The sequence below is a fragment of the Scylla paramamosain genome, chromosome 24 (genome assembly GCF_035594125.1).
Source record: "Scylla paramamosain isolate STU-SP2022 chromosome 24, ASM3559412v1, whole genome shotgun sequence".
In the NCBI taxonomy this organism is placed as follows: Eukaryota; Metazoa; Arthropoda; class Malacostraca; order Decapoda; family Portunidae; genus Scylla; species Scylla paramamosain.
In genome coordinates this window covers 21631482-21658080 of record NC_087174.1, presented here as the reverse complement: position 1 = coordinate 21658080, position 26599 = coordinate 21631482, and the positions used below count along the sequence as shown (strand labels likewise).

The 26599-nt window shown below is 39.7% G+C and overlaps 1 protein-coding gene and 1 long non-coding RNA gene across 5 annotated transcripts; one reads left to right on the top strand and one right to left on the bottom strand.

The window, feature by feature from the left end:
• Positions 1 to 5392: 5392 nt before the first annotated feature.
• On the top strand, positions 5393 to 15609 carry LOC135112877 (uncharacterized). Of its 2 annotated transcripts, none has more exons than XR_010274590.1 (5): positions 5393 to 5637; positions 5789 to 6114; positions 11130 to 11185; positions 11802 to 11855; positions 13282 to 15609. It is a non-coding gene; the product is annotated as an uncharacterized LOC135112877 (long non-coding RNA). The 2 variants fall into 2 exon arrangements; XR_010274589.1 differs by having other exon boundaries at positions 5397 to 5637; positions 5789 to 6130.
• Positions 12934 to 26410, bottom strand: LOC135112875 (26S proteasome non-ATPase regulatory subunit 12-like). Of its 3 annotated transcripts, none has more exons than XM_064027806.1 (9): positions 26359 to 26410; positions 20356 to 20654; positions 18997 to 19214; positions 18361 to 18520; positions 18017 to 18153; positions 17488 to 17712; positions 17147 to 17306; positions 16568 to 16645; positions 12934 to 13431 (listed from the first exon to the last, which is right to left on the bottom strand). In XM_064027806.1, exons 1-9 carry the CDS (start codon positions 26393 to 26395, stop codon positions 13207 to 13209), a joined length of 1539 nt encoding a protein of 512 aa, XP_063883876.1. In that variant the 5' UTR covers positions 26396 to 26410; the 3' UTR covers positions 12934 to 13206. The 3 variants fall into 3 exon arrangements, with proteins under 3 accessions (XP_063883876.1, XP_063883877.1, XP_063883878.1); XM_064027807.1 differs by lacking the exon at positions 26359 to 26410 and adding an exon at positions 22717 to 22768; XM_064027808.1 differs by lacking the exon at positions 26359 to 26410 and adding an exon at positions 22717 to 22749 and having other exon boundaries at positions 20356 to 20651.
• Positions 26411 to 26599: the final 189 nt, after the last annotated feature.

Sequence of the window (26599 nt, the reverse complement as noted above, 5' to 3'; positions counted from 1 at the left end):
GCGAGAAGGCGAAGACGCAGAGGAAGGAAGAGGCCAAACAACCCATCAAGAAAAGGAGGTTAGAGAGCCCAACGGAGGATTTGACCTGATGGAGTTCACGGCAGATAAGAACGTCACTTACTGTTCATGCTGGCCAGAGCCTTACCCGGACCTAACCTCCATGTAGCTCAGGCGGCGACCAATGTTCTTTGTTCAGTCTCATCCTGTCCTGCCTGCTTATCAATGGCAAGGGTGAGTATGTTGTGTTGCTGGTTTGGTACTGTAGAGACCTTAGGGTGACGTGGTGGAGAGTTTAGGGTAAAAGAAGGTATGTTTATAGAAGCGGTGATCTATAGTCTATATGTTCAGTCTCATCCTGCCCTGCCCTTAGCGGTATAGATTAGTGTGTTGTGTATTCAGTATGTTTGCTCAAGTGGTGAAGAGTTGAAGGTAAAAAGGAAAGAAATTTTATAGTGGCCACTCATTTCCTTGTTGTTTAGTCTCACCTTGCCTTGTGTTATCAGTGGCATAGGTGAGTCACTTGTTTATTGTGGTAAAGGATTTAGGGTAAGAAAAAATACACGTTTTATTGAAGATTAGACGGGGACAAAAGATAGGTAGAGATGGTGGAGGGACAGGTGGACTTGGGGAGAGCCTTGTTATACATCCGTCCTGTTCTTCCACACGGACTTCACTGCCATTAGTAAATAGATGGACACACTCTCGATACAGACCGGTAAATCTGGTGTCTGTTCTTCTTTTGTGTTCTCATGTGAAGCGACCAAAATTGATGAGATTTTATTTGTGGTTAAAGAAGCTGGACATCCTTTTTCCGTTTATTAAATAACAGTAGATAATCAGTGTCCTGGCAGAGTGGCTTTTGCCCGCTGCTAGGATACCCGGCCTTGCTGTGGCATATGAGGCAGACTGAAGTGAAGATACTTGTAGTTAAAGGAGCTGGAAACCTTATATAAGAGGCAAAATAATACCCTAGCAGAGTCGCTATTGGGAGTTCTTTGGTTTACCCCGTCTTGATACGAAATAAGTAGAGGTTCTTACATGAAACAAACTGAACTTGATACTTGTAGTTAAAGGAGCTGGAAACCTTATATAAGAGGCAAAATAATACCCTAGCAGAGTCGCTGTTGGGAGTTCTTTGGTTCACCCCGTCTTGATACGAAATAAGTAGAGGTTCTTACATGAAACAGACTCAAGTTGATAGTTGTAGTTAAAGAAACTTGATATCTCTTGCGCTTAATGATTATAGATGAACAGTTAGCATCCTGACAGGGTCGCCACTGCCCACTCCAAGGTTCGCCCACCCTTAATATGGGACTGTTAGCTAAGACTGGGAATATAAAGGCGTTGCAGGAAGGGACTGGCTATCCTATGTACTCAACAGGCGGCCCAAGCTCACTGAACATAGATTTAAGGAAAGAGAGAGAGAGAGAGAAAAAAAAAAAAAAAAATAAATAAAAATTAATAAATAAATAGAACAGGTTGGTAAATTATCTGGTTAAATGACTCATTAATAAGGGTGGTGGTGGTGGTGGTGAGGCAATGAGGAGTTTTAAAAAATAGATAAATAAAAATAAATAAATAAATAGAACAGTTTGGTAAATCTTTGGTTAAATGACTCATTAATAAGGGTGGTGGTGGTGGTGGTGAGGCAATGAGGAGTTTTAAAAGAGACAGAGTTATGGACAGGTGCACACAAGCGTCTATCATACAGGGAGTGCCTCATGTAGGTCAGCTGGGTCTTTGCTTGTTTCCCTTGTGCTCTTGTGATCTGGTGTTCCGAACATTTGAAACATTTGAAACATTTGAAACATTTGAAACATTTATTACTGGCCAAACAAATGTGTTAGTCATGTCAGCTGTTGGATTGAGGACAGAAATAAAAAAAAAAAATGTATATATAGAAATTAATTCCTTGTAAATATATTAACTAGAAAATGATAACAATATTATGAAAGAATATTAATAAGGTAACAATTATACTTATTACAAAATACTAGAATAAATAACAGGAAAGTAGTTGAAATAAATATGTGCAGTATGTCTTGGTATTGTGACACACTGCACATGTTCTTAAATCATACTTAATCAGACTTATTACAAAATACTAGAATAAATAACAGGAAAGTAGTTGAAATATGTGCAGTATGTTAGGCTTGCTATTGTGACACACTGCACATGTTCTTAAAGGCTTGGCTCTCTCTTCAGGAATACTTTAAAAAACCGCACACAGAGACGATTTCGTGACCTCATGGTGTTACATATTGGTGATGCTGAATTATCGTTAACCTGTCACACACACATAAAAAAAAAAAAAAAAAAAAAAAAAAAATAAATAATGAATAAATAAAAAAAATAAGATAAATAAATAAATAAATAAAAAGCTGAATTCTCGTTAACCTGTCACACACACACACAAAAAAAAAAAAAAATAAATAAATAATGAATAAATAAAAAAAAATAAGATAAATAAATAAATAAATAAAAAGCTGAATTCTCGTTAACCTGTCACACACACACATAAAAAAAAAAATAAATAAAATAAATAAATAAATGATGAATAAATAAAAAAAATAAGATAAATAAATAAATAAATAAAAAGCTGAATTATCGTTAACCTGTCACACACACACACAAAAAAAAAAAATAAATAAATAATGAATAAATAAAAAAAATAAGATAAATAAATAAATAAATAAAAAATTGAAAACTGTCATAATTTCAATAGTCGCTGTTAATATTAGTCGATGTAAAACACTAAAACATCTAAAAATACAAACCAATATCATCCTGTGTGTTCATTGATGTTATTATTATTACTTTTTTTTTTTTTATATATTTCCATGGGTTCCATTACTACGAGGGATATAATATTCTCCTCTAACTCCTTTTCTTTCAGGTGCAATATTTATAGTAGTAATACGTAGTTTCAGCAGATATCCTTCCTATAAACCATCATATCTTCCTATAAACCATCATATCCTTGTATTTGTTAATTAATACTCCTATCTCTATTTTCTTTCATTCTTTCTTTACAATCCTGCGTCTCTTAATTACTTACAGTGTTGACTTTATCGTACGAGTCACCACTGTTTTTATATGTTAATTTATGTTACTCATGCCCTTCCTCCCCTCCCTCCCTCCCGTCGTTAATGGAAGTGATTAGCGAACAAGCCCTTCCTCTTTTCCTCATCTGTGCTTCTTGACGTGTTACCGGTGAGTGGCAGGAGAGTGACCGACGCGCAGGTACATACACACATGCTGAGGTGTCACTCTCAGGTGTGTTTACAATTGTAGCTACCTGTCTTGTTTTCATCAGGTGTGTTTTCAATTGTAGCTACCTGTCTTCTTTTCATCAGGTGTGCTTTCATTAAGGTGACAGGCCAGGCCACGAGAGGCAAGCGAGGTCAATGAACTGTTCTTGTCTTTTTACTTATTTATTTATTTATTTATCTTATTTTATTTATTATTTATTATTATTTATTTATTTATTTATTTTTTGTGTGTGTTTTGCTTTCGTTTCAGTTTCCTTTTGAGGTTTATTTTTTTTTGTTTATTTATTTTTTTTTGTGGTTACATTTCATTGTTTTACTTAGTGCATCTTATAATTTTTCTTTTCTCTTTCCATTTCCAGTATGCTATTGTTTATATATATATTGTTTGCCATTTTTCCTTCTTATCCCTTCCTCACTGTTCCTCACAATTTGTACTGCAGGGAAGAAAGGAAGTAAGGAGTTAATAATCTCTCGTCTATTTATTTATGTCCCTACTTCTTTTCTGGACACTTCTTCAGTCACACTTCCTCAGTCACACTTCTTCAGTCACACTTCCTGTCACACTTCTTCAGTCACACTTCCTCAGTCACACTTCCTGTCACACTTCTTCAGTCACACTTCTTCAGTCACACTTCCTCTGTCACACTTCTTCAGTCACACTTCTTCAGTCACACTTCCTCTGTCACACTTCTTCAGTCACACTTCTTCAGTCACACTTCTTCGGTCACACTTCTTCAGTCACACTTCTTCAGTCACACTTCTTCAGTCACACTTCCTCAGTCACACTTCCTCATTCACACTCAGGTCTTCTTCCCTTCCTCAGTCACACTCACTACAAGCATGTCTTCTTTCATTACATCAGTAAACATTCACGTATGTCTTTCTCTTTTCACTCACACCAGTTGAATTTCTCCCGCCTGGTACATTCCTCTCCAGCATTCTCCTTCCCACATGTTCCTCGTCTCTCCTCCTGACACGTCCAGACCACTTCAGTCTCACCTGTCTAGCTTTATTCCCAGGCCAGTGTATAATTACTGCTGGCTGTTGCTCGTTCACGTTTTTATAATGTAGCTAAAGAAAAATAATGACCTTTCTGTATAATATTTCTGTGGTTTTATATAAGTATTTGCCTTTCATTATTCCATTACTACTTAACAAAGATGATGTTCTTTTTGTATAATATTCATGTTCTTTTGCTGATGTGGTTACCTTTAATTGTACCTGTCCTGCCTGGGGTTATGTTAACAGCTCAGGTGAGAGGACCATTGATTTTTCTTATTTTCTTTTCATTTCATAATTAAACAAAATGTATGATTTTTTTTGGTATAAGATTTATTCTATTTTTCTTTTCGTTTTGGCCTTCAATTCAAGTTTTCCTTTTGTTATTTACCAGTGATTATTAAGAACATAAGAACATAAGAAATAAGGGAAGGTGCAAGAAGCCATCAGGCCTAGATGTGGCAGTCCCTGTATGAAATATACCTACCTATTTCCACCTATCGTCCTCATCTATAAATTCGTCTAATCTTCTCTTAAAGCTCCCTAATGTCTTACCACTAACAACATGATTACTGAGTCCGTTCCACTCATCTACCACTCTATTTGAGAACCAATTTCTTCCTTTCTCTTTTTAGATATAAATTTTTCAAGCTTGAACCAATTATTTCTTGTCCTGTCCTGGTTACTGATTCTAAGAGTTTTGCTTACGTCTCCCTTGTTATAACCCATACACCACTTAAAGACTTCTATCAGGTCCCCTCTTAACCTACGTCTCTCTAAAGAATGTAAATTTGATAGCTTCAGTCTCGCCTCGTAAGGAACACTCCTCATCCCCTGTACCCTTTTAGTCATTCTCCTCTGTACTGATTCTAATAGACCTATATCTTTCCTGTAATGTGGGGACCAGAAGTGCACAGCGTAGTTTAGATGAGGTCTGACCAGCGCTAACTTTAATATTACTTCAGGTCTTCTACTTTTAATACTCCTAAAAATGAATCCTAATACACTATTTGCCTCGTTTCTGGCCTCTATGCATTGCTTTCTTAGACGGAGTTCAGAGCTAACTATAACTCCTAAATCTTTCTCGTACCATGAACTTACCAGAGCCGAGTTGTTTATTGTGTTACTGTGTGTAAAGCGTATGTACCTCATGTGATTATTCCTCGGCATATATAAGTGAAATGTTCAATAGTTTTCTATTTGCATGAAAACGTGTAATATGTGTGAGTATCAGTATTTAATGCTATATTAAGCACCGAAGCCGATGCTCACTTGTTGGTAGTGTGGGGTTAACCTGCTAGTCGCCTTCGGGCATCATTCACGGCCAAGTCGCGCTCAGACAAAGACGGGCAGGATAGTGACCAAGGTAAATACTTTAATTTTGTTGTAAAAACTGATTGTCATAGTGCTAAGTCAATTGCATGTATTGTTAATGAATATTGTAATATGTTGAAAGTGTTTAATATCAGTGTATAATGTTATTTTGTAAGAAATTGAGACCGAGAACTTGTTCGCAGTTCTTACGGTCATGCCTACCTCATCAATAAACGTCAGAGAGAGAACTGCCTTTCCTCGACCCTACGATGATGGATGTGATCAGTAAAACAGATCACCTGAGAGCCAATTGATGCCCAGCCGGTGCGGCTACAGCAAGAACTCGACCTACAAGCAAGAAATTGGCTCCATGTGAAACCGTAGCAAGAGTGAGTCACAGGACGAGGGGACGCTGACGTAAGCCTATAGGTTGACCTCTGAGGCCCCGGGGTCAGCTCTACCCTTGACGACAACCACTCCCTTCTACCCACTGTGCTTCGCCACCATTTTGTAGAACCCATGGTCACAGGCAAGAAAGTATAATAGTATGTATGTGCACTGAATTGAGTAGCCTAAGTGAAAATTACCCACAACTAGCTAGTATTAAGAGTGGTAATTTAATTGCTCTTTCAGTGTCTCAGTATTGACACAATTAAGTTGTTAGATATGTCTGATACTGAGGAAATTAATGCCGTAGATGGCCTTAGGGAAGGTGAGGGTGAGCAAGTGGACAGGGATCAAACTTGTATTGAAGAAGTTAGTGTCAGGGAGCGAGTGCCAACCGATAAAGGTAGAGAATATCAAGTCAGTGTAACCAAAGGAAGAGCAGAGTCCTGTAAGCGTAAATGGAGCAGTGTTACCAGCAAAATTAAGAAAGGATTAAAAATTGTAATTAGCCCCTTTGAATTAGAGCCCATGTCAAGTGAAGTAATAGAGGCATTTCATCAGTATTATGTGGAATACACAAAGCTGGTGGAACTAGAGCCAGAAAAGTCAGAGGAGCTAAATGAAGAGCTGGAACACAATCAACAAGTTCACCATGAAATATTAGAAAGTATAGAATGTAAAAGAAAGGAGTTAAAGAATGACAGAGGATCAATTTGTTCTAGCAAACGGTATAGACATTCTAGAGTCTCATCTACTTCATCACGTTCATCAGCAGCACAAAGAAAGTAAGAAGCAGCAGCAAAGGTAGCCAGACTTAGAAAGGAAATGGAATATCATGATAGTTTAGCAGAGGCAGAAGCAATGTTCTCAAAGAAAAAGAAAGAGAGAGATTTAGCAGTTGCTAGTGCAGAACTTAATGCTCTGAGCTTAGTTGAAGAAGAAGTAAAAATGCTTCCAGGTAATGATGAAAGTGTAGAGAAGCAAAGTTATCTTCAACAATACATAGAGTCACAAAATGAAATGAAAGCACAAGCAATTGCAAATCAACAAAGTGACAATGCCATGCCTCACAAATATGTTACATTCCATGACCCACAGAAACCTTCTTCTTGCAATAGAGATAATGAATTGATGACAAATGAAGTAGATGGACAAATATTTAGTGAACCTCAGGTAATAAATCTCAACCCTACAGCTCAAAGTGTTGTACCAAGCTCTCGTAGACACACTCTGAATGTCAACATGCCTAATAATGTGAATAATGTGAGACAGAATCATCAATCCTTTTCCCATCCTGGGGGAACCTTTGCAATCAACATACCTGATCCCAAGTGGAGCCTCCCTCCAATAGAGCCTAACACTTTTGATGGAGAACCCATGGAATTTCCAAGTTGGTTGAAAAACTTTGAAACTTATGTAGAGTCTAAAACTTCTGTTGGTAAAGAGAGACTTGCCTACTTAGAGAGGTATACAACTGGTGAGGCAAAGGATGCCATTAAAATGTTAATGCACTTTAACTCTGATGCTGACTATGTGCAAGCAAAGAAAATTCTTAGTGATAGATTTGGAAACAAAAGCATCATAGCTGATGCTTACACAAATAAGTTAATGAATTGGCTACCAATCTCTCCGCATAATGGTCCAGCATTAACAGCATTCTCAGATTTTTTGAAGTGCTGTTTAGCTGCAATGAAACACACTTCTTATTTGTCATTTCTGAATGACCCTAGAGAGCAGAGAAAGGTGCTAGCAAAACTCCCTGAACATGTTGTTCATGACTGGAGAAAGCAAGCGATGATATATCTTGATACTAACAGTAATAACACTTCTAGTAGCAATGAAGACCACCACCCACCCTTTGAAATGTTATGTGAATTTGTCCAGAAAGAAGCAAAAGGAGCAAGCAATCCATTTCTTTCCTGGAATTCAGTAAGTAAGGAAGTAAATGATTGGATCAAAACTCAAACAAGGGCAACCAATTGGAAATCAAGGGAATCAAACATCATGACAAAGAATAGAGGGAGTAGAACTTTCATGGCTAAATCAATTGAGGAAAAACCAATGTGGTCATTCCAAAGTAAAGTAAATGTACAAGCCAACAAACAGTATCCCAAGGACCAGGAAAGGAAAGGACGATTCTGTCACTACTGTACAAAGGATCATGATTTAGATGATTGCAAGGAATTTGCCAAACTTGATGGTAATACTAGGTACAAATTTGCTAAAGAAAAACGGTTATGTACAGGGTGTCTAAAAATGGGTCACAAAGGAAAGGATTGTAGAAGAAGGAAAGTTTGTAAAGTATGTCAGAGATACCATCCCACAGCTCTTCACAATGATGACATGACAAGAACTGAGAGCCAAAGGGTGCCAGCACAAGCAACTCAGCCTAAAGATGATAAACCCACAGTAGTAGCAAATAAGGTCAAAGTTACAGAATCAGTGACACATGACATGCACACCATGATAGTTCCTGTATGGTTACATCATGTTAGTAACGAAGAGAATAAAGTTTTAGTGTATGCCCTGCTGGATGAGCAGTCTGATGCTTCATTCATCAAGGAAAGCACTCTGAATAAATTGGGAGTTAGTGGACCATCAGTGTCACTCAATATCCACACAATAAGTGGAAAACAAATCACTGATTCTATCAAAATTCATGGACTTAAAGTAAGAGGTTATAATGAAGAAGTGGAAATATCAATCCCTTCAGCATATTCAACAGAAAACATTTCAGCTGGACGGAGTCAGATACCAAGGCCCCAGACTGCTTGTGACTGGCCCCACTTAAAGGCAATCTCTGACAAACTAATGAAATATGACCCAAACATTGACATAGGACTTCTCATTGGTCTTGATTGTGCAGAAGCCATTATGGCAGAAGAGCAAATAGCAGGTGATAGCAAGAAGCATCCCTATGCTCGTAGGACAGAGCTAGGTTGGGGGATCATTGGTAAAATCTCACCCCATTCAAGTCCATTGGAGGATACAGTGGTAGTCTACAGAACAGTGACACAAGAAGTAGAAATCAATGAAGAAAAGAGGGTTAATTTCTTAGTGGTTCTTACTAAAACCAAAGAGATGATTAATCCTTCTCAAGTGAGAGATATGTTTGAACTTGACTTCAGTGATAGAAAGTCAGCTGACACTCCATTATCATATGAAGATAAAAGGTTTATGAGTAAGACGAAAGAAGGAGTACATCAGCTGAAGGATGGCCATTATGAGTTGCCCCTTCCTCTTAAAGATGATAACGTCAAGCTTCCAAACAACAAACTATTAGCAGAGCAGAGACTCAAGAAGATAAAGCTAAACTTGAGAAGGATGATCAACACAAAGGTGATTACAAGGTGTTCATGGATGATATGATTACAAAAGGTTATGCAGAGGTTGTACCGACAAAGGATTTAGTTAGGAATGATGGTAAGGTCTGGTACATTCCACATCATGGAGTCTATCATCCGAGAAAGCCAAAGAAGTTGAGAGTTGTATTTGACTGTAGTGCAAACTACAGGAACCAGTCATTAAACAGTCACCTGTTACAAGGCCCAGACCTTACCAACAAACTTATTGGAGTATTGTGTAGGTTTAGGCAAGAAAGCATTGCACTTGTATGTGATATAGAAGCAATGTACCATCAAGTGAAAGTCAACCCAGAACACAGAGACATGTTAAGATTCCTTTGGTGGGAAAATGGTGACCTTAATAATAAGATAGCTGAATACAGGATGACAGCTCACCTGTTTGGAGCTACTTCATCTCCAAGTGTAGCCAACTTTGCTCTTAAGAAAGCTGCAGATGACTACGGGTGTGGATCTGATGCAGCCAAGTTTGTAAGAAACAACTTTTATGTTGATGATGGTTTGAAGTCAGTAGCTACAATGGATGAAGCTGTCACTCTTATTCAGCAGAGCAAAGAATTATGTTACAAGGGAGGTTTTAACCTTCATAAGTTCTTGTCAAACAACAAAGCTGTATTAGCTGCAATTTCTCCTCATGAGAGAGCAGATGGAATTAAAAGTTTGGATTTTAGTAAGAATGAAGACACACTGCCTATAGAAAGAACTTTGGGAGTTGAGTGGTGCATAGAATCTGACACATTTCAATTTAGAATAAAGCTGAAAGACCAGCCACTCACCAGGAGAGGCATTCTGTCTACAGTAAGCACTATATATGATCCATTAGGTCTAGTGTCACCTCTCATACTGACTGGAAAGCAAATTTTACAAGAATTATGTAAGAATGCAGTTGAATGGGATGATGAGGTGCCAGATTATGTCAAACCTAAATGGATAAAATGGAAGGATGAGCTGCACAAACTAGATCAGTTAAAGGTACCTAGATGCTACAAACCTGATGACTTTGGGGAAGTAGAAAAGGTTGAACTCCATCACTTTTCAGATGCCTGTCAAGAGGGATATGGCCAGTGCTCATATATTAGATTAATTAGCAAGACTGGCCAAATTCATTGTGCATTAGTAATGGCAAAGTCACGTGTCACACCTCTAAAAACCATGACAATACCCAGACTAGAACTAGCAGCAGCAGCAGCAGTGGTGTCAGTTAGAATCCATAAACTCTTGAAGGGAGAACTTGAGTATAATAATGTGGAAGAAGTATTTTGGACAGACAGCAAAGTAGTCCTTGGTTACATTACAAATGAAGCAAAGAGATTCCATGTATATGTTGCAAATAGAGTAGAAACAATAAGAGATCACACTTCACCAGATCAGTGGAAATTTGTAGAGATGCAGTGTAATCCAGCAGATCATGCATCTAGAGGCATGACAGCAGATGAATTGTGTAATAGCAAGATCTGGTGGAATGGCCCAGAATTCCTTTGGCAACATAGCAAAATGGATAGCCATTCCCAGTACAAGGTCATAAATGAGAATGATCCTGAAGTGAAGAAAGTTGTATGCCATGCTGTAGGTACACAACAGCCCACAGATATACTAGAAAGACTTGAGTCCTCTCTCCGTCGCTGCTAGTGAAGCTGACTGAATGAGGACGACAGGCTGGAAGACTAGACAACGAACCTTATTCTGAAACAGCCGCACTTCCAAAGCTAATGACTCTGAATGAAGCTGGACAGGTTTTCAAAGATGTTTTTATGGTTCTACTGGAAGATTAACACGTTTTTTATTTTATTAACAGGAGACATGCATTGGAGAACCCGGGTAATCATCTCTGTGGCATTTGAAATAAAAGTGGTGAGGCAGCAATTAAAGTGTTTCAACTCCTATCCCTTCCCCACAATCTTCTGCTTCTATATTGGCTTCCATGTAATTAGTTTGGTGTCTAAATATGCAAAATAATAGATTAAAATTGAAATTGTTGTTGCATATACCTTTAAAAGATTAATTATATTAACTATTTTGCTTTATTTTTTTGGTCTCCATGCATTATTTTCTTAGGTGGAGATCATAGCTAACTATGAAATTTTTATCCTTCTCTGAATTTACAAGTTCTTTATTGCGTACATACTGTGTAGGTTTCTTTTACATACGCCAAGTACTTTACATTTGATAACATTAAACTGTGTTTTCCATCTATCTGTCCATTCGTTCATCCTATTCAAATCTGCCTTGCTACCTCGAGAGGATTGAGAGGTAGTGTGGTTCTGGTGTTTTTGTGTTTTTGCTACTATTGTACTTGTTGCTTCTAGTATAATTTGTATTTACCATCATTCGCCCTTTTTCACTAGCTCTGCCACCTCTTACATTTCATCATCTACCTCCCATAAAAACCATAATTATCATCTTAACGGAACAAACGCAAGCAGGAAATCTTAATGGTCTCACTTGCCCCCTCCTGTTTTCTTTCTAGGCGGTCTGATCTCTCGTACGGGACTGTTCGCCAGCCATGGCCCATGCTGAGGAGGTAGGGGACTTGTATTTTAGGGCTCCTAGTATGGCTCAAAAATAAAAAAAAAATGTTTTATATTATTTGTATTATATATATATATATATATATATATATATATATATATATATATATATATATATATATATATATATATATATATATATATATATAAATTTTTATTTATTTTTTTTTCATTTCCTGCTTGGTGTAGCCCAGAATACTTGATGCATGCGCATGCAATACTGATGGTGGTAATACATTTCCAAAAGTTCTAATTAAAATGTTGCAACTGTGTGCTATTATTGGGCATATTCTTCATCGTTACTCCTAAATCCTGCTCTTATAGTGGTCTGCTAAATTTCTCATTGGCCATACTTGTACTACCATCTTGGGTGCCTTGCACTTTGATTTCTGTTGCATTTGTTTTTGTTGTTGCATTGAATCCCACATTGTGTCTCTGCAATATCCATATCCATTTGCAAGTGAATTTTTTATTAGCTTCACGTGAGGCCACCGTTTTACAGTGGATTAGATCCGCCTAGAGATTTGGCAAGTTTTGCACTGGATGCCTTTCTTGATTCTGCCCTCCCCATTTCTCCAGGGTTGGGACTGGCTCTGAGTTACACTGCAGCTGAGAAAGTAGAACTAGGAGTAGGCAGGTATCCAAGAAAAATCTACATTGCAAGCTGGAATTAAAACTTTAGACACCCTCATATGGTAGTCAAACATGCTACCTCAAATAAATGTTCATTAGTTTAACCAGCATTATTGCAGATGTCTCAATCACATTAGATGCTACAATTCTTATTTTTGGCACTGCAGTTCTTACGTGTTTTTAATCATCAAAAAGACCATAATGATTGCTACACCTTCCACACGAGACTGCATCATTCCTGGCTAGCTGCAAAGTTCATCCACTTTCAGATAACAAAATTTGGGAATATTGATCCTTGAATGATTCTTGAACCACTTTCAATACTTTCAGGTGACTTATTTCTGCTGCACACTCTTCAACTTTTTACTTCCAGTACAGAATCAACCTCCTTTGTATTTACAGTGAACCTGATGAGGTTTGGATACATACAAATACAAATTTAGTTGTGAAATTTTAATTACAAAACAGAATATTTCCATAGATCCTGATATTAACCTACTTTGCATTCCTGTTACATTAAAAATATTTCCTTCAGCTATTGCATGATAAGCATTCATGTATATTATTATCTTTAACACACCCTGACTGAAAAATAAAGGATGGTAGTAACACAAATGCCTTCCACCTATGTACTAAAAATAGCATATTACATGAAATTCCCTCAAAAAATAGCGAGGAAACCTTATATATATATATCTATAGAGCAGGAAATTATTCTTTGACTTGCAGCAGATGTTTATGTACCATTTCCTCCTTGTTAATGAGGTGTGTTGTCTTGTTCACCAGGGCCATGAGGTGGTGGAGAGACTCAGACCAGCTGTTAAGAAGCTGTGAGTGCTCTGGGGTGGTGCCAAAGTTGACCACTCCTTCCAGCCTGTCCATGCGAGCCACCACAGTCCCTGACACCACCAGCTGACACAGGAACTCCTCGCTCTCCTGAAATCCCACGTGTTAATTTTGAAATGTGAAGCAAAAATTATAATTTTGGAGGCTTGTTTCAGGATTAATAGGGTATGGAATAATTATTCTGGTTATTGTTAAAATGACATGGGTTTAGTTGCATGGCTCCAGTATGACAGAATATAATGGGTAAGCACACAGGGACTTTTAAAAAAAGTACCTGATCTTAAGCCAAGGGACAAAAACAGACTTTGCTTACTTTTTGTGTTGTAACTTTAATGTACTTCAAAGTGTGCCCTTATGACTACACATTGTGTCCTTCTGTTCCTTGTTGGAAACATTTTACATCCTGTTCCAGAAAGACACCCAGATGAGATGTTGCATTCTGCATGATTACTTCTGGTTTTCAAAGGCACCAGCAGGATCTTTATCTTGGGGAACACCCATAAGTCACAAGGAGACACATCAGGAGAGAGCAGGGAGCTTGGTAAACCTACAGAATTCAGTGGTTGGTCAACAAATCTTGAATGAGGTGCACACAATGGCCCACTGTGTTGTCTTTTATCAGGCAACTAACAGTCCATTCTTTGCACTTTATCATTCACAATTTCTTGGCCATGCACCAAATTTCCCAGGTATGCTAAGCTTCTTACTCTCCCAACATGTACCCTTGTGATTTCTAGCTGTTCCTTAAGATGAAATTGTTGGTGATGTCTTTCAGAACCGTATTACATTATGTGGAATAAAAACACACCTGGAAGTCCTTCTGGAACAGGATGTAATGAAAACTGTTTACAGCAATGGACAGACTGCTGGACTAAGTGTGTGGACTTACTTTGAGGGACATCAATGCTAGAACCCAAAAAGGGAAGAGCCATTACTCTTTAGTCAGAGAGAGAGAGAGAGAGAGGGAAAGGGTACACACATAAAGCAATGTTTCAAATGCACTGTACTGCTGCTTCCTTCATTCTCAGAAAGCTGTGCCTCGTCATCTAGGTGTAGCAAATTAATGTGACAATTTACAACACCCCTATGGCCCGGGTTTTGCCTGGATACTACTTTTGATGAGCGAAATTTAATGAGTGTGACAGGTATAGCATTATGATTTGGGCTCTGCATGCATTTTCAGTCAATTGAACATTACATTGTGACACATTAATGTAGTACGGAGGAACAGAGCACCCCTGTCTGATGACTGCATGACACTGTTAGGAGGGTGAGGAGTGCCCAGAAGTGTTGTGAGCTGGCTGAAAAGGATACACTATTCAGCCTGGCACTTAAAGCTTTACCCTTGAGTTAATAAGCATTTCTCTGCTCTATAACCTGTAAAGATCTTGTCAGTTGTGCTCTATAACTCTAGTAAACTCTGGAACTCCCTGCCTGCTTCTGTATTTCCACTTTCCTATGACTTGAATTCCTTCAAGAGGGAGGTTTCAAGACACTTATTCATCAATTTTTGACCACTGCTTTGACCCTTTTATGGGACTGCCATTTCAGTGGGCATATTTTTTATTGGATTTTTGTTGCCCTTGGCCAGTGTCCTTCCTACAAGAAAAAAAAAAAAAAAAAAAAAAAAAAAAAAAAAAAAAAAAAAAACCTTGTCAGTTTTTTGTGTGCCAGGCCTTATCAATTAAAAAAATGAGGTATTACTGGCCACATCTTGCACCTTGTCTAACCCAACTGACAACACTTTCTTCATGCACTTCTCATGTAAAAATATTTGTGGCATCAGCAGCATCACATAAGCTACAGGTGAGAGTGATCTACTCATCTGTAGGGTTGTGGCATATTAACCATTACTGCAATAACAAAACCATGTCACAGAGTAATGCTGAATTATGAATAGATAAAACATGCATAGACAGCAAAATGTGACAATATTTTTCACACTCTAATAAACATTCATCTATACATTGTACTCAGGCAAAAATCCAGTCTATAGGTGAGGTTCTTGATGCCAAAAAATCAGATTATTTCACCACAGATGGATAGGAACACTTCCTCAGAACTGGAAGAAGCTATCCAATGCATTATGGTGCTACCTTCATTGACATCCCTTGTACTGCAAGAGGATATCTGTGGGTCTGTCGGCTGCAAGAGAATGTGCATATACAGTCAGTGTCACATGTGATTGGAACTCCTGACAACATGAACGTCACATAGCACAAACTGACAACTTGCTCCTCGTTCTGAAAAAAATCTGCTGGGGGAAAATGACTACGGGTAACTTAGATTAACCCCTAATATGTTTTTGAAGACGTAGAGTAACAGATTCATTGTTTGACATATTGACATAAGGGAGTTATCTTTTGTAACTGTTCCTTGCTTTGGCTAACTACTCGGCTGTATTTGTTTTAAACAATGTTCTTCTGAGGTGATGTGCGATGCCGGGAAAATTTATAGGCCACAATTGCATAGTACAAGTATCAGAGTGTCACTAGAATGGTGAAATGAATAGAAAAAAATAAGCTGTATAAATAATGCAGTGAAAGGACTGTGAGTGCATCACTGATGAAGAAACAGCACGGTGAGGGACGCCAGGATGTGCCTCACCACAAACATGGTGGTGGGTGGTCACAAAATGCTTGTTTTTAATGCTGTTTTGCTTTAAGGTGAGGATATACCTCTGTCTCTTGATACCATGTATGGTGTTAAATATTTTTGGGCAGCCCACCACCACCACCTTTGTGGTGCGGCACATCCTCACGTTCCTCATGGTACTATTTCTTCACCACCACTCTCACAGTTATGTGGCTTATTTTTTCTATTTGTTTCACCATTCTAGTGAAACTCTAACACTTGTACTATGTAACTGTGGCCTGTATATTTTCCTGACATCGCACATCACCTCAGTAGAACACTCTGTGTAAATCAAACACAGCCATCTAGTTAGCTAAAGCAAGGTCACAAAAGATAACTCTCCCTCACATCAATAAATCAAACACTGAATCTGTTATTCTATGCTTTCAAGAACATACAAGTGACTAATCCAAGCTGCCATTTAGTTATTCAGACTGAGTTGGCAGTTTGTGGAATGTGATACTCATGTCGGTGTGAGTTCTAATCTCGTGTGACGCTCACTAGATGTGGAGGAATGGTGCATGGCTTTTAGTATATAAACACTGTGGAGTGCTGCCCTACTTTAAACACAAGTGTAAGAGGATATACTCACTTTAATGGAAAGATCCAAAAGTTCTGCCATTCTCTTCAGGTGAATTCTGGTGTAATACTTGGCCATCATCCTAATGTTCTGCAAAATAAAACTGACATGTAGTGAACAGTGCTTTTCATACTAATTTCTTCACCTACACATCTAATATTGTAGATAAATTGAAGTGCAAGGTGCAGAAATGCCATGATGGTGCATTAGAGGAATGCAGGTTCTGGCGCAGAATAAAGACAGGTGGGAAGGAAACAGCAAACCAAGTTTTGCCTGACAGCATGTGAACAACTATGTACTAAAATGATGACCCTAACAAGATGTAATGTGTGTAAGAGCAAGACTATTTGGAAAACCTGAGCCACCTCCCAAAGTTCAACTATAAGGGACAAAACTATACATCAGTGGCCACAGTAAGTAATTCCACAACCATTTTAAAAGATGAATAATATGGATACCTTTTTTTCAGACAGCCATATCTCCAGCTCTAAACACATACTAATATCTAATTTAAAACAGCACCTCTTTTCCAATCAAATCACTACCATATACAGTAGTTTAAGTGAACAGTTAATGGATATCTCAACTTACATGTTCCACCACCCGATCCTTCAGCTTAGTCCATCTTTCATTGCCTTCCTCATTGCTTGGAAAAACATTTGTAGCACTTGACCTCAGCTCCTTCTCGTACACCTCGCACAAACCTGACCACTTGATGAGTTCAGCTGTCACAAACAGCTGCAGGAGGTCTCTGTAAACATAAAATTAATAAACAATACCAAACCAGTCTCTTGGGTGTCCACTTTAATCTCCACAAGAATATATATCATAGTTTGTGATAATGAAGAGGTGAAATGCTGCAATACAGAAAGTCATGATCCTCTGCAACACTTCTATCTCCCAAAAAAGTGAAGACAGGTTTCTTCACTTACCGGTACTGAGGGATGTCCTCTAAGGTCTTATCTTCCTTAATTCTATGGAGAAGGTCACTCTGCTCGTTGTCATAGGGGGCCAAGATAATGAACAACACAACATGCTTCAGGATCCGCCTCTTCTCATCCTCATTGTTCTGCACGGTCTTGGAGTCGTAGATGGCACGGTAGTGGCGGCAGATGCTCAGGAAGGAACTCTCGTGACTGTCCAGGTCAATCATGAGGCTGAGGAAAGAGTGGTGTGCTGCTGTAATGACAAATATAAGAGAGCAGGGCCTACATACCTTACCATACCTTAATTACATTAAGAGAAAAAAATGAATGTAATTTTTTCCCACAAACTATGATTCACAAGATAAATGAAAAGTGAAGCAGTAATTAGTGATGTGTCACTGTGAATACACTCTTCCATGCCACCACCAACAACTACAAGTCACTATCTGTGTCAGTTGCTAGGAGTCACACAGCAAAACTCCACTATCACAATCTATACACTGTCTTGAGTAAGTTGTATCTGTGAGTCACTTACTTGTAGAACTTGAGTTTTAGGTTGTCAACTTCTTCACTATCAAAGAACTTTGTACTAATTTTCTTGGAAATAATCTGAGTACGAACAAAGTCTTTCTTCAGCAAACACAGGCGCATTTGCTCCAAAATCATTTCAACCTGAAAATGATGAAAACATTTTAGATCAACTTTATGGCCATCAAAAACAATTGTTCAAACAGAGGCACTGAGTGTACTCTACATGAGAAAATAAAAGAAACAGGAAAGAATTAGGATGCATTCTTGTAATCTGTCACACTAAATAAGGGGGATTCCTGAATTCAATGAAGGAAATCACTTAACAGAGGGCAGCTATGGATGACTTGCCTTCTCCTTGCGCTCCATCGAGCCAAACGTTTCCACCTGCAGCTCCTGGAGGATGGTGGCTGCCTCGGTGATGTCTCCCTCCGCCTCTTTCATCATGGCCAGCTTGTGAGTGAGGCGGGCACGCTCCACCTCCACGTATATTTTGCCCTCAGTGATGGCCCTGTTCAGACAAGGCAGAGTTAGCCCAGGTGCATCACCCTCATCACCACTGGCATCTAATATTTCATGTGCAGGTCCAAGAAAATCAACAACAGCTCTAGAGGCACAGAATGGCTGCCTTTCTTATTTCTTTTCTCATTTCTGTGATGCTAAACATATAGGTAATAATGTTGAGAAAAATACTGCATTCTGTAACAGTATATTAAAACTCTGACTACTATTTAGTACATCTTTCCTTAATTACTAATCATTGTGAGACATCTTTACTTGTTGTATACCCACCTCCTTGCAAAATCTATTATTTTTAATCCTCCTTTCTTGCTGATGTTTATAAAAATTTCATGCATTACTTCTGGTGCTGTTAATTGTTTGGCATTGCAGTGAAAAGGTTAAGATCTACTTTACCTTATTCCTCAAATCAGCACAATTCAAAGGATAAACTGCACTTTTTAACCTGATAATAAAAAAGTTTCTAACCTTAATGTATCCATGAGCTTGAGCTTCACCTCCTTGTTGGGCGTCTTGTCAACATAGTCACAACACTTCTGAACCATCTTCGTCACCGCCATCTTGATCTGGGACCGCTTCTTTGTCAGTGTCACGATGGTCTCGTTAAGCAGGTTCCACTCGCCGGCCTCAAAACAAATCTCAACAACGGCAACGAGAACTCTGCTGGTAGAGTGAGCATCAGCGCCCTGTGAAGGAGGACAAACAGGTGAGCCGATGTATACAACAACTTGATACCCATTTAACAACAACAGAATACAAGTGAAAATACCACAAAAAATTGATGTAGACTAGAGTTCAGCAAGACAACACAAGGAAATACCGAGAAGTGCAAGAAAGCATCAGGGTGAGACATGGCAGTCTCTCTGTATATCATGCCTTTCTTTTATCTAACTGTCATCCCAAGCCATACATTTAGATTCCTTTTTTAAGGCTGTCCACTGACCCTCACCTACACGTAGTAAAGTCACGCTACAAAGTCATGGACCCACTGCATGCACTTTTTCCACTCAGCCATCTGCCTCTTGTGATCCTTGGTGGATTAACTTATAGGCATATAAAAGCTTCCATATGAAGGACACTGGGTGACTTAAAGGAAGGAGATCTACTAAACAAATTCACACCTTTCAGCTATGTGCCTCCCTACCTCCCTCTCTCTCATGGCCCCCCTAGGTGTTCAATGGGCTTTATATCACATCCCTTGGGTGGAGAGAGAGAGAGAGAGAGAGAGAGAGAGAGAGAGAGAGAGAGAGAGAGAGAGAGAGAGAGAGAGAGAGAGAGAGAGAGAGAGAGAGAGAGAGAGAGAGAGAGAGAGAGAGAGAGAGAGAGAGAGAGAGAGAGAGAGAGAGAGAGAGAGAGAGAGAGAGAGAGAGAGAGAGAGAGAGAGAGAGAGAGAATGAAATGTGTGTTTTTAGTGTGATACACCACCACCAAACAGATGACACTTCTAACTAGGAACACTGAGCAGGATCCAGGGATGTGGGATCCTCAAGCTTAGATTCTTGTTCTAAAGCTTCCCACTGACTGAACAACTGGAGAATTTGATATGACGGCATCACACAGCCAGAAAGCTCAACAGTCAACAAATCTGGGAGACTTCAGTTAAGGTTCCTCTTTCAAAACTCCCTACAGACTCTGAACTCCTATACTTTATGACACACAGCTCCACAATTTAATGAGACAGCAACAAATGGCAGGAAAACTCAATGGTATCAAGAAATAATGATCTTTGAGTTAAGATTCCTCTTTAGCTCTCCACTCACTCCGAATTACTATACTTTATGAAACAGCAGGAAAGTTCAACAGAATCCTGGGACAAGCAAGACTCACTGTTCTGGTCTGCTTCTCCAGCACCATCAACATGTCCACAGCCTCCTGTACACTCCCATCCTTGGCCAGCTTCTGGGCAGCAGGGATCTTCTCATCACAGGTCGTGGAGTAGTCGACCTCCATCTTGACGAGGCGCCCTCCATCAGTGATGATGTTGGTGTCCTGAGGTAAAGTTTCTCCTCCCTCTGTTGTCTTTTTCTCTGCCTTCTTATCGGCACTCTTTTCAGTGGCCTTCTTTTCTGCCGGCTTCTTCTCCGCCGCCTTCTCTGCTTGCTTCTCTTCGGCTGGCATTCTGGCTGCTGAGGGAGTGGAAGTTTTATGAGCTAAGAAATAAAGAAGTTACCCCACAGGTTAGCGGGCAAGCTTGGTACTATTTTTACTCTCTCACCAGTCTCAACATGGCTCTCCTTACTCTTCTCATCAGACAGGGCTTCTCATTCTGAGTAATTTGAACCCCACTGCAAATAACTTATAATGCTGACAGCAATTTTGAAAGTTTAGTTAGGTCAGGTTAGGTTATACAGTAAAATCCCTCTCATCCGGCATTCGAGTATCTGGCAGCTTCAAGTATCCGGCACATTTTTCCCCGAGCCTTAAAATCAATAAAAAATCAATGTGTACTCATATAATCGATTAAAATTCCCGTGCGAGGCATACTTTGTCCCCTCGCCACCAGAGTGCACTGCTTTGCGCCACCTGCGGCCCACTGCACTGTGTTTACTCAGTGACTCAGTCCCATGTGTGCACTGTTTATCACCTGATGCCTTCATCATGCCTAAAGTTGTAGAAAAGAGGAAATGTGTTGTGCTTAGACTTAAGCAGCTGATCAGATCAGCTGATCTTTGTTATGGTAAGATGCATGAGTGTAGGGTGGTGATTGTGGACATAATTTCACTTCTATTCAAGTATCCGGCATGTCGGCGGTCCCGTTGATGCTGGATGAGAGGGATTTTACTGTATTAGGCTAGTTTGGTTAAGTTAGGTTAGGTTAGTTTGGTTAGGTTAGTTTAGTTAGGTTAGATTAGTATGGTTAGATCAAGTTAGTTTCATTAGGTACAGTTAGGTGGTGGTGTGTGACAGCCGGTGGCCTGGGTGAGTGGAGGCTGGTCCTCTCTGGGGGAACATTGTCAGTGAGCATTACTGCTGTGCTACTGATCTGTGAGGACCAAACTCTTTGTTTATGGTAGATTCCACCCAGTTTTGTATTATTCTGTTTTTCGTTTTTATTGTGAATCATTAGTTTCTGAGGGGATGGGGGTCAGGTGAGGGTAAAAAAAATAAAAGCCAATGATTTGCAGGGAAAACAAGAAGCAGATTAATTCAAATTGGGTAAAAACAATTACCAGAAAAAATGGTTTCATCCAGAATAGAGAGACTGGTGAGAGTAAAATTTTACGTCAAGATCTTTAGGGTTAAATGTTATCATTAGGTTTAGATAAGTGTTTCTCTTCAGCTGCCACTTTGGCTATTGAGGAAGATGAGACTTTAAGGGGCAAGAACATACACTGTCTCACACATTAGGAGGCAAGCCCTGTACAGTTACAAGTTTACATTACATTAGAATCAGGCTAAATTTGGTTTGATCAGTTTATGTTTGTTGCACCTTGAAAACATAACTATTTTTCTGGACTAATTATTCTGTCGTTTCCACTGGACCAATCCTCTGTGAAAAACTGAGAAATAAGGAATTGGTAATAAAAGTCATTAAGAAAAGAGAAGAATAATGGATAACAATGAAATAACACAAGTTTTCATCAATGTTTGGTTAGGTTCAGTTTAGATTCAGTTGATCAATTTCACTGCTGATCCTTGCTTTGTGTAAATCACGACTTGGGGGAAGAAAGAGAGAGATGAGAAAAAAAAAAAGCCTCTTATTTTGTCCAGAAATGGTGTCCAGAAATTAGTAAGGTAAGGTTATTTCCATGATCCTCTGAATGAAATGAGTGGGAAAGGACTTGATATTTATCCTCATAATCCTCGGCCCTGGATGAATGAGGGTGCGTGGAGCAGGTTGGCATACATTACTCATCATCCTACAGCCACACACCCTTTCAAGACAGGAATTTGCTTTCCCATATACCACTCTGAGATTCTGGAAAGCTTATATAACCAATGTGAACCTGCACACCCATTAACCGTCAGCCTAGGATGGATAAGGCGGACGAAGTGCGGGGGTCAGCACACACTCGTTATACCGCTCATCATAACTGCCACACACCCTTTAAATATAAGAAACTCCTCTCCTAGACAACATCCTGGGAACCTGAGAAGATAAAATAACCAGTGTTAGTCTGAAAAAGGGCGTTAGGACACAAATAACTGGTGAAATACAAAGAGACTCAACGGGCAACTCATACTCACAGTGACAACACCGCTCAAGTAAACACTGCTCGCCCCAACCCTCGACTTCATACTACTAAATCTCTTTTTACCCATGATGCATCCTTATTTTATCCATTTATTGAATTAAAATTTTTAGTAATTTCATAATCTTACAACATATTTCTTATTTTATTGGATTTATGAGTGAAGTCGAGTGAAAGTTGTATAGTAAGTCGAGGTTTTGTGTTCACATGTTATTTTTTTTCTTTTTACTTAATTGTAAAGATTTTCCAAAGTCCTACTTGCGTATTTAGCTCGTGTAATAGTTGTTTATTTAAATCGCTTGAAACACGACGCCATATAGCATTTATCCATAGTTTAATGAATGACAACTTTTCTACATGGCTTAGCTACTTTCTAGAAATAATCCTTACGTTGTTCGTCTATTTCACTCCATATTCTATATCTTTTTTTGTACCTTCCTTCCTTTTCTACCCAAGTCCCTGTTATTCTGCTTGTCTGGACTATCTTTTGAACAAGCTTACGTTGTATATCTTATTTGAATTTACACCACTCATCTTTTAGTATCGTTTTTCCTCCCCCATCCTTTCTCCCCAAGTCCCTTCCATTTGCCTGCATGCCTAACTCTATTAATTATAATTTAAAAGATCTAGCTCCTCTATATAATTTTACATCACACGTCTCTTCAGTACGCCCCCCTCCCCGCCCCCCACCCAGCCTTCCCTCACTAAGTCCCAACCATCCAGCTCGGATAAATTACTTTCTTGAAATAACCTTTACGTTGTTCGTCTATTTCACTTTCCACCATATGTCTTTTTAATACTTTCTCTATCACCTTTTCTCCCTATCTAACCTGCTTTCCTCATCTCTTCATCCAGTCCTTCCAGCTTCTCTTCTTTTCTCCCCCCTGACTCCCCTTGTTCTCCCTCAACCTGTCTGTTACCCTCAACACTGGAACTAATCGGTCAGCGTGCCGCCAGAAACCCCAGGGAACATACCCTACGTGGGCCGTCACTCCTATATTAGTTTTAAGTTGGTAACAAGAAACATTGGAGTCTCATCGCAATATTACATCAATTACTTGGTCTTTCTATATCTACAACTAAATTTCAGATAATACTACATCACCGTATTCTTATAACAGCTGTGAAATTTTAACTTGTCTCGGATCTTAAGCATTTACGAAGGTAGACATTCTTTTTATCTCTATGACTGAGAAGAAATTTTGCAGTTAGAGAGAGAGAGAGAGAGAGAGAGAGAGAGAGAGAGAGAGAGAGAGAGAGAGAGAGAGAGAGAGAATCAATGAATGCTGCAAGAAAAACGTAAATATTTCGAAAGATGCCGAAGATACCCGCCCATCTCTCCCTACTGCCGGTCATGGCTTAGTGTTATTCGTATACCTATTAATACCTATTATTGTGCGACGAACAGAGGTGGTGAGATGTCGCAACAGAAATATAGTGTAGCAGGATGTGGCAGCCGAGTTGGGTGAGTCACGCAGTAGGCCGCTGGATTCCTTATTAAGAGACAAGACAACGTCAGCATAGTTAGAGGTGTTGCCTAAACATCAAGGTACACAGTTCCCACAGCCTCTCCAGCATCTCCCCACAGCGTCTCTATCAGGTATATCCCCACAGCGCCTCCAGCAGGTATCTCCCCACAGCGCCTCCATCAGGTATGTCCCCACAGCGCCTTCATCAGGTACCTCCCCACAGCGCCTCCAGCATCTCCCCACAGCGCCTCCATCAGGTATCTCCCCACAGCGCCTCCAGCAGGTATCTCCCCACAGCGCCTCCATCAGGTATCTCCCCACAGCGCCTCCATCAGGTATCTCCCCACAGCGCCTCCATCAGGTATCTCCCCACAGCGCCTCCATCAGGTATCTCCCCACAGCGCCTCCAGTATCTCCTCACAGCGCCTCCATCAGGTATATCCCCACAGCGCCTCCAGCAGGTATCTCCCCACAGCGCCTCCAGTATTTCCTCACATCGCCTCCATTACCTCCCAACAGCGCCTTCATTATTTCCCCACAGCGCCTTCAGTATCTCCTCACAGCGCCTCCATCAGGTATCTTCCCACAGCGCCTCCAGTATCTCGTCACAGCGCCTCTAGTACCTCCCACAGCGCCTCCAGTATCTCCCCACAGTGCCTCCATCAAGTATCTCCCCACAGCGTCTCCGTCAGGTGTCTCCCGACAGTGCCTCCGTCAGTAGCGTTGACGAGAACACACTCCCTCTCTCTGCCCTTCCTTCACAAAAACAATAGAAAACTTCATGTAAAACTTTGCATTAATGTTTTGTCTGTGATTTTACCGAGTCCGCGTCCCTCGTGCTCGCTCAGTAAAAGGAAAAGAGCGCCTGTTTTCTAATACGGGAAATGGACCTTATTTTATTTGTTTTCTTTTAGTATTAATAAAAATATCTACTTCCTATTTTCACTCGTCGCTGCTGTCTGCTTCTGAATGAAATAAAAAGATATGCTCTTATTTTTCTAGGCAAAGAGGATTACTCTCGAGCCTCGCACACTCTACAAAAAATAATAAATAAAAATGCGCAAAAAAACAAAAACAAAAACGCATTTTTTCACGTATATTTAGCTTGTTATACTCGTAAATCTCCAGACATGCGTCCACACTGCATGTATCCATATATTAATTTTGCAATATAAGGTGGTAGAGGAGAGGCATGGAATACCTAAACCATTATTCGGTGAACGTTTTTGTGGCATCCAGGACTGCCATTAATTGTCCACACGGGTACTACACACACACACACACACACACACACACACACACACACACGCAGACACACACACACACACACACACACACACACAGAGAGAGAGAGAGAGAGAGAGAGAGAGAGAGAGAGAGAGAGAGAGAGAGAGAGAGAGAGAGAGAGAGAGAGAGAGAGAGAGAGAGAGAGAGCAGTTTGGGTGAAGATCACATGCCGTGTTTGATGGGAGGATAATAATAATACTTTTCAGGCGATGTTTACAAGAAAATTTAGTTACCTTGCAAAGTTTACGTCCAGTCAGTACAAGAAGCAGCGTAATCTGCACTCATCTCCATTATTTTGCGCGTTGTGTTGATATGCGGACAAATTATTCACAGTCTACCGTTAAGGTTGAAGGAAAATGCTAAACACAGTGGTAAGTTATTGGACTTTAAACTATGACTGCCTAAGATCTGTGACCATGTTCAGAGACGCTTCTGCGCCGCATCCCGACAACTTTCAAAATGCGGTAGTTGAAGTTACCATGTTTTTTTAATAGTGTTTTTACGGTTCTAGAAACAAATTAACAAACTTTATACATTTGTAATAAGATAAACACTCATGAGAACACGGCTAAACGTTTCTGTGACCTTTGAAAATGGTCGTGGTGAGATCTTGATGCCCTTTCACCAACACAAAAATGATTTTTGCAGATCCAAAGACCACCGTCCCGCCCATTGAGGGATAAAGATCACGTGAGGTTCCACAAGAATCTTAAGGCTACCAAGGGTGGCAATGTCATCGAACACAAACTAAACAAACGGCTGCCTGGGTTGTGAAGCTTAACTCTTATCCTCCCACTCAAACTCAGTTACGTTTCTCAAACTGACGTTTTACGAGTAAGAAAGGCATCCCATGACATCCTATTTCTAATTTATTAACTTACCAAATGCAGCAAGCCGAGCAGGATAACCAGCTGCCATACGCCATCCTCCGCCTCGCGGGACTGAACTAGACCCGAGTGCTTCGGCAGATGTAATTCATCAAGTAGTTCGACTTGTTCCATCTTAATTCCCATTTATGAAGTGACTCGATGTTAAGTTTGTAATGTATCTAGGGTAATGCATCACAAACACGATCCTTTCAGCCCATTTTATCACGAGGTATACCAGGAGTCCCACCACTTG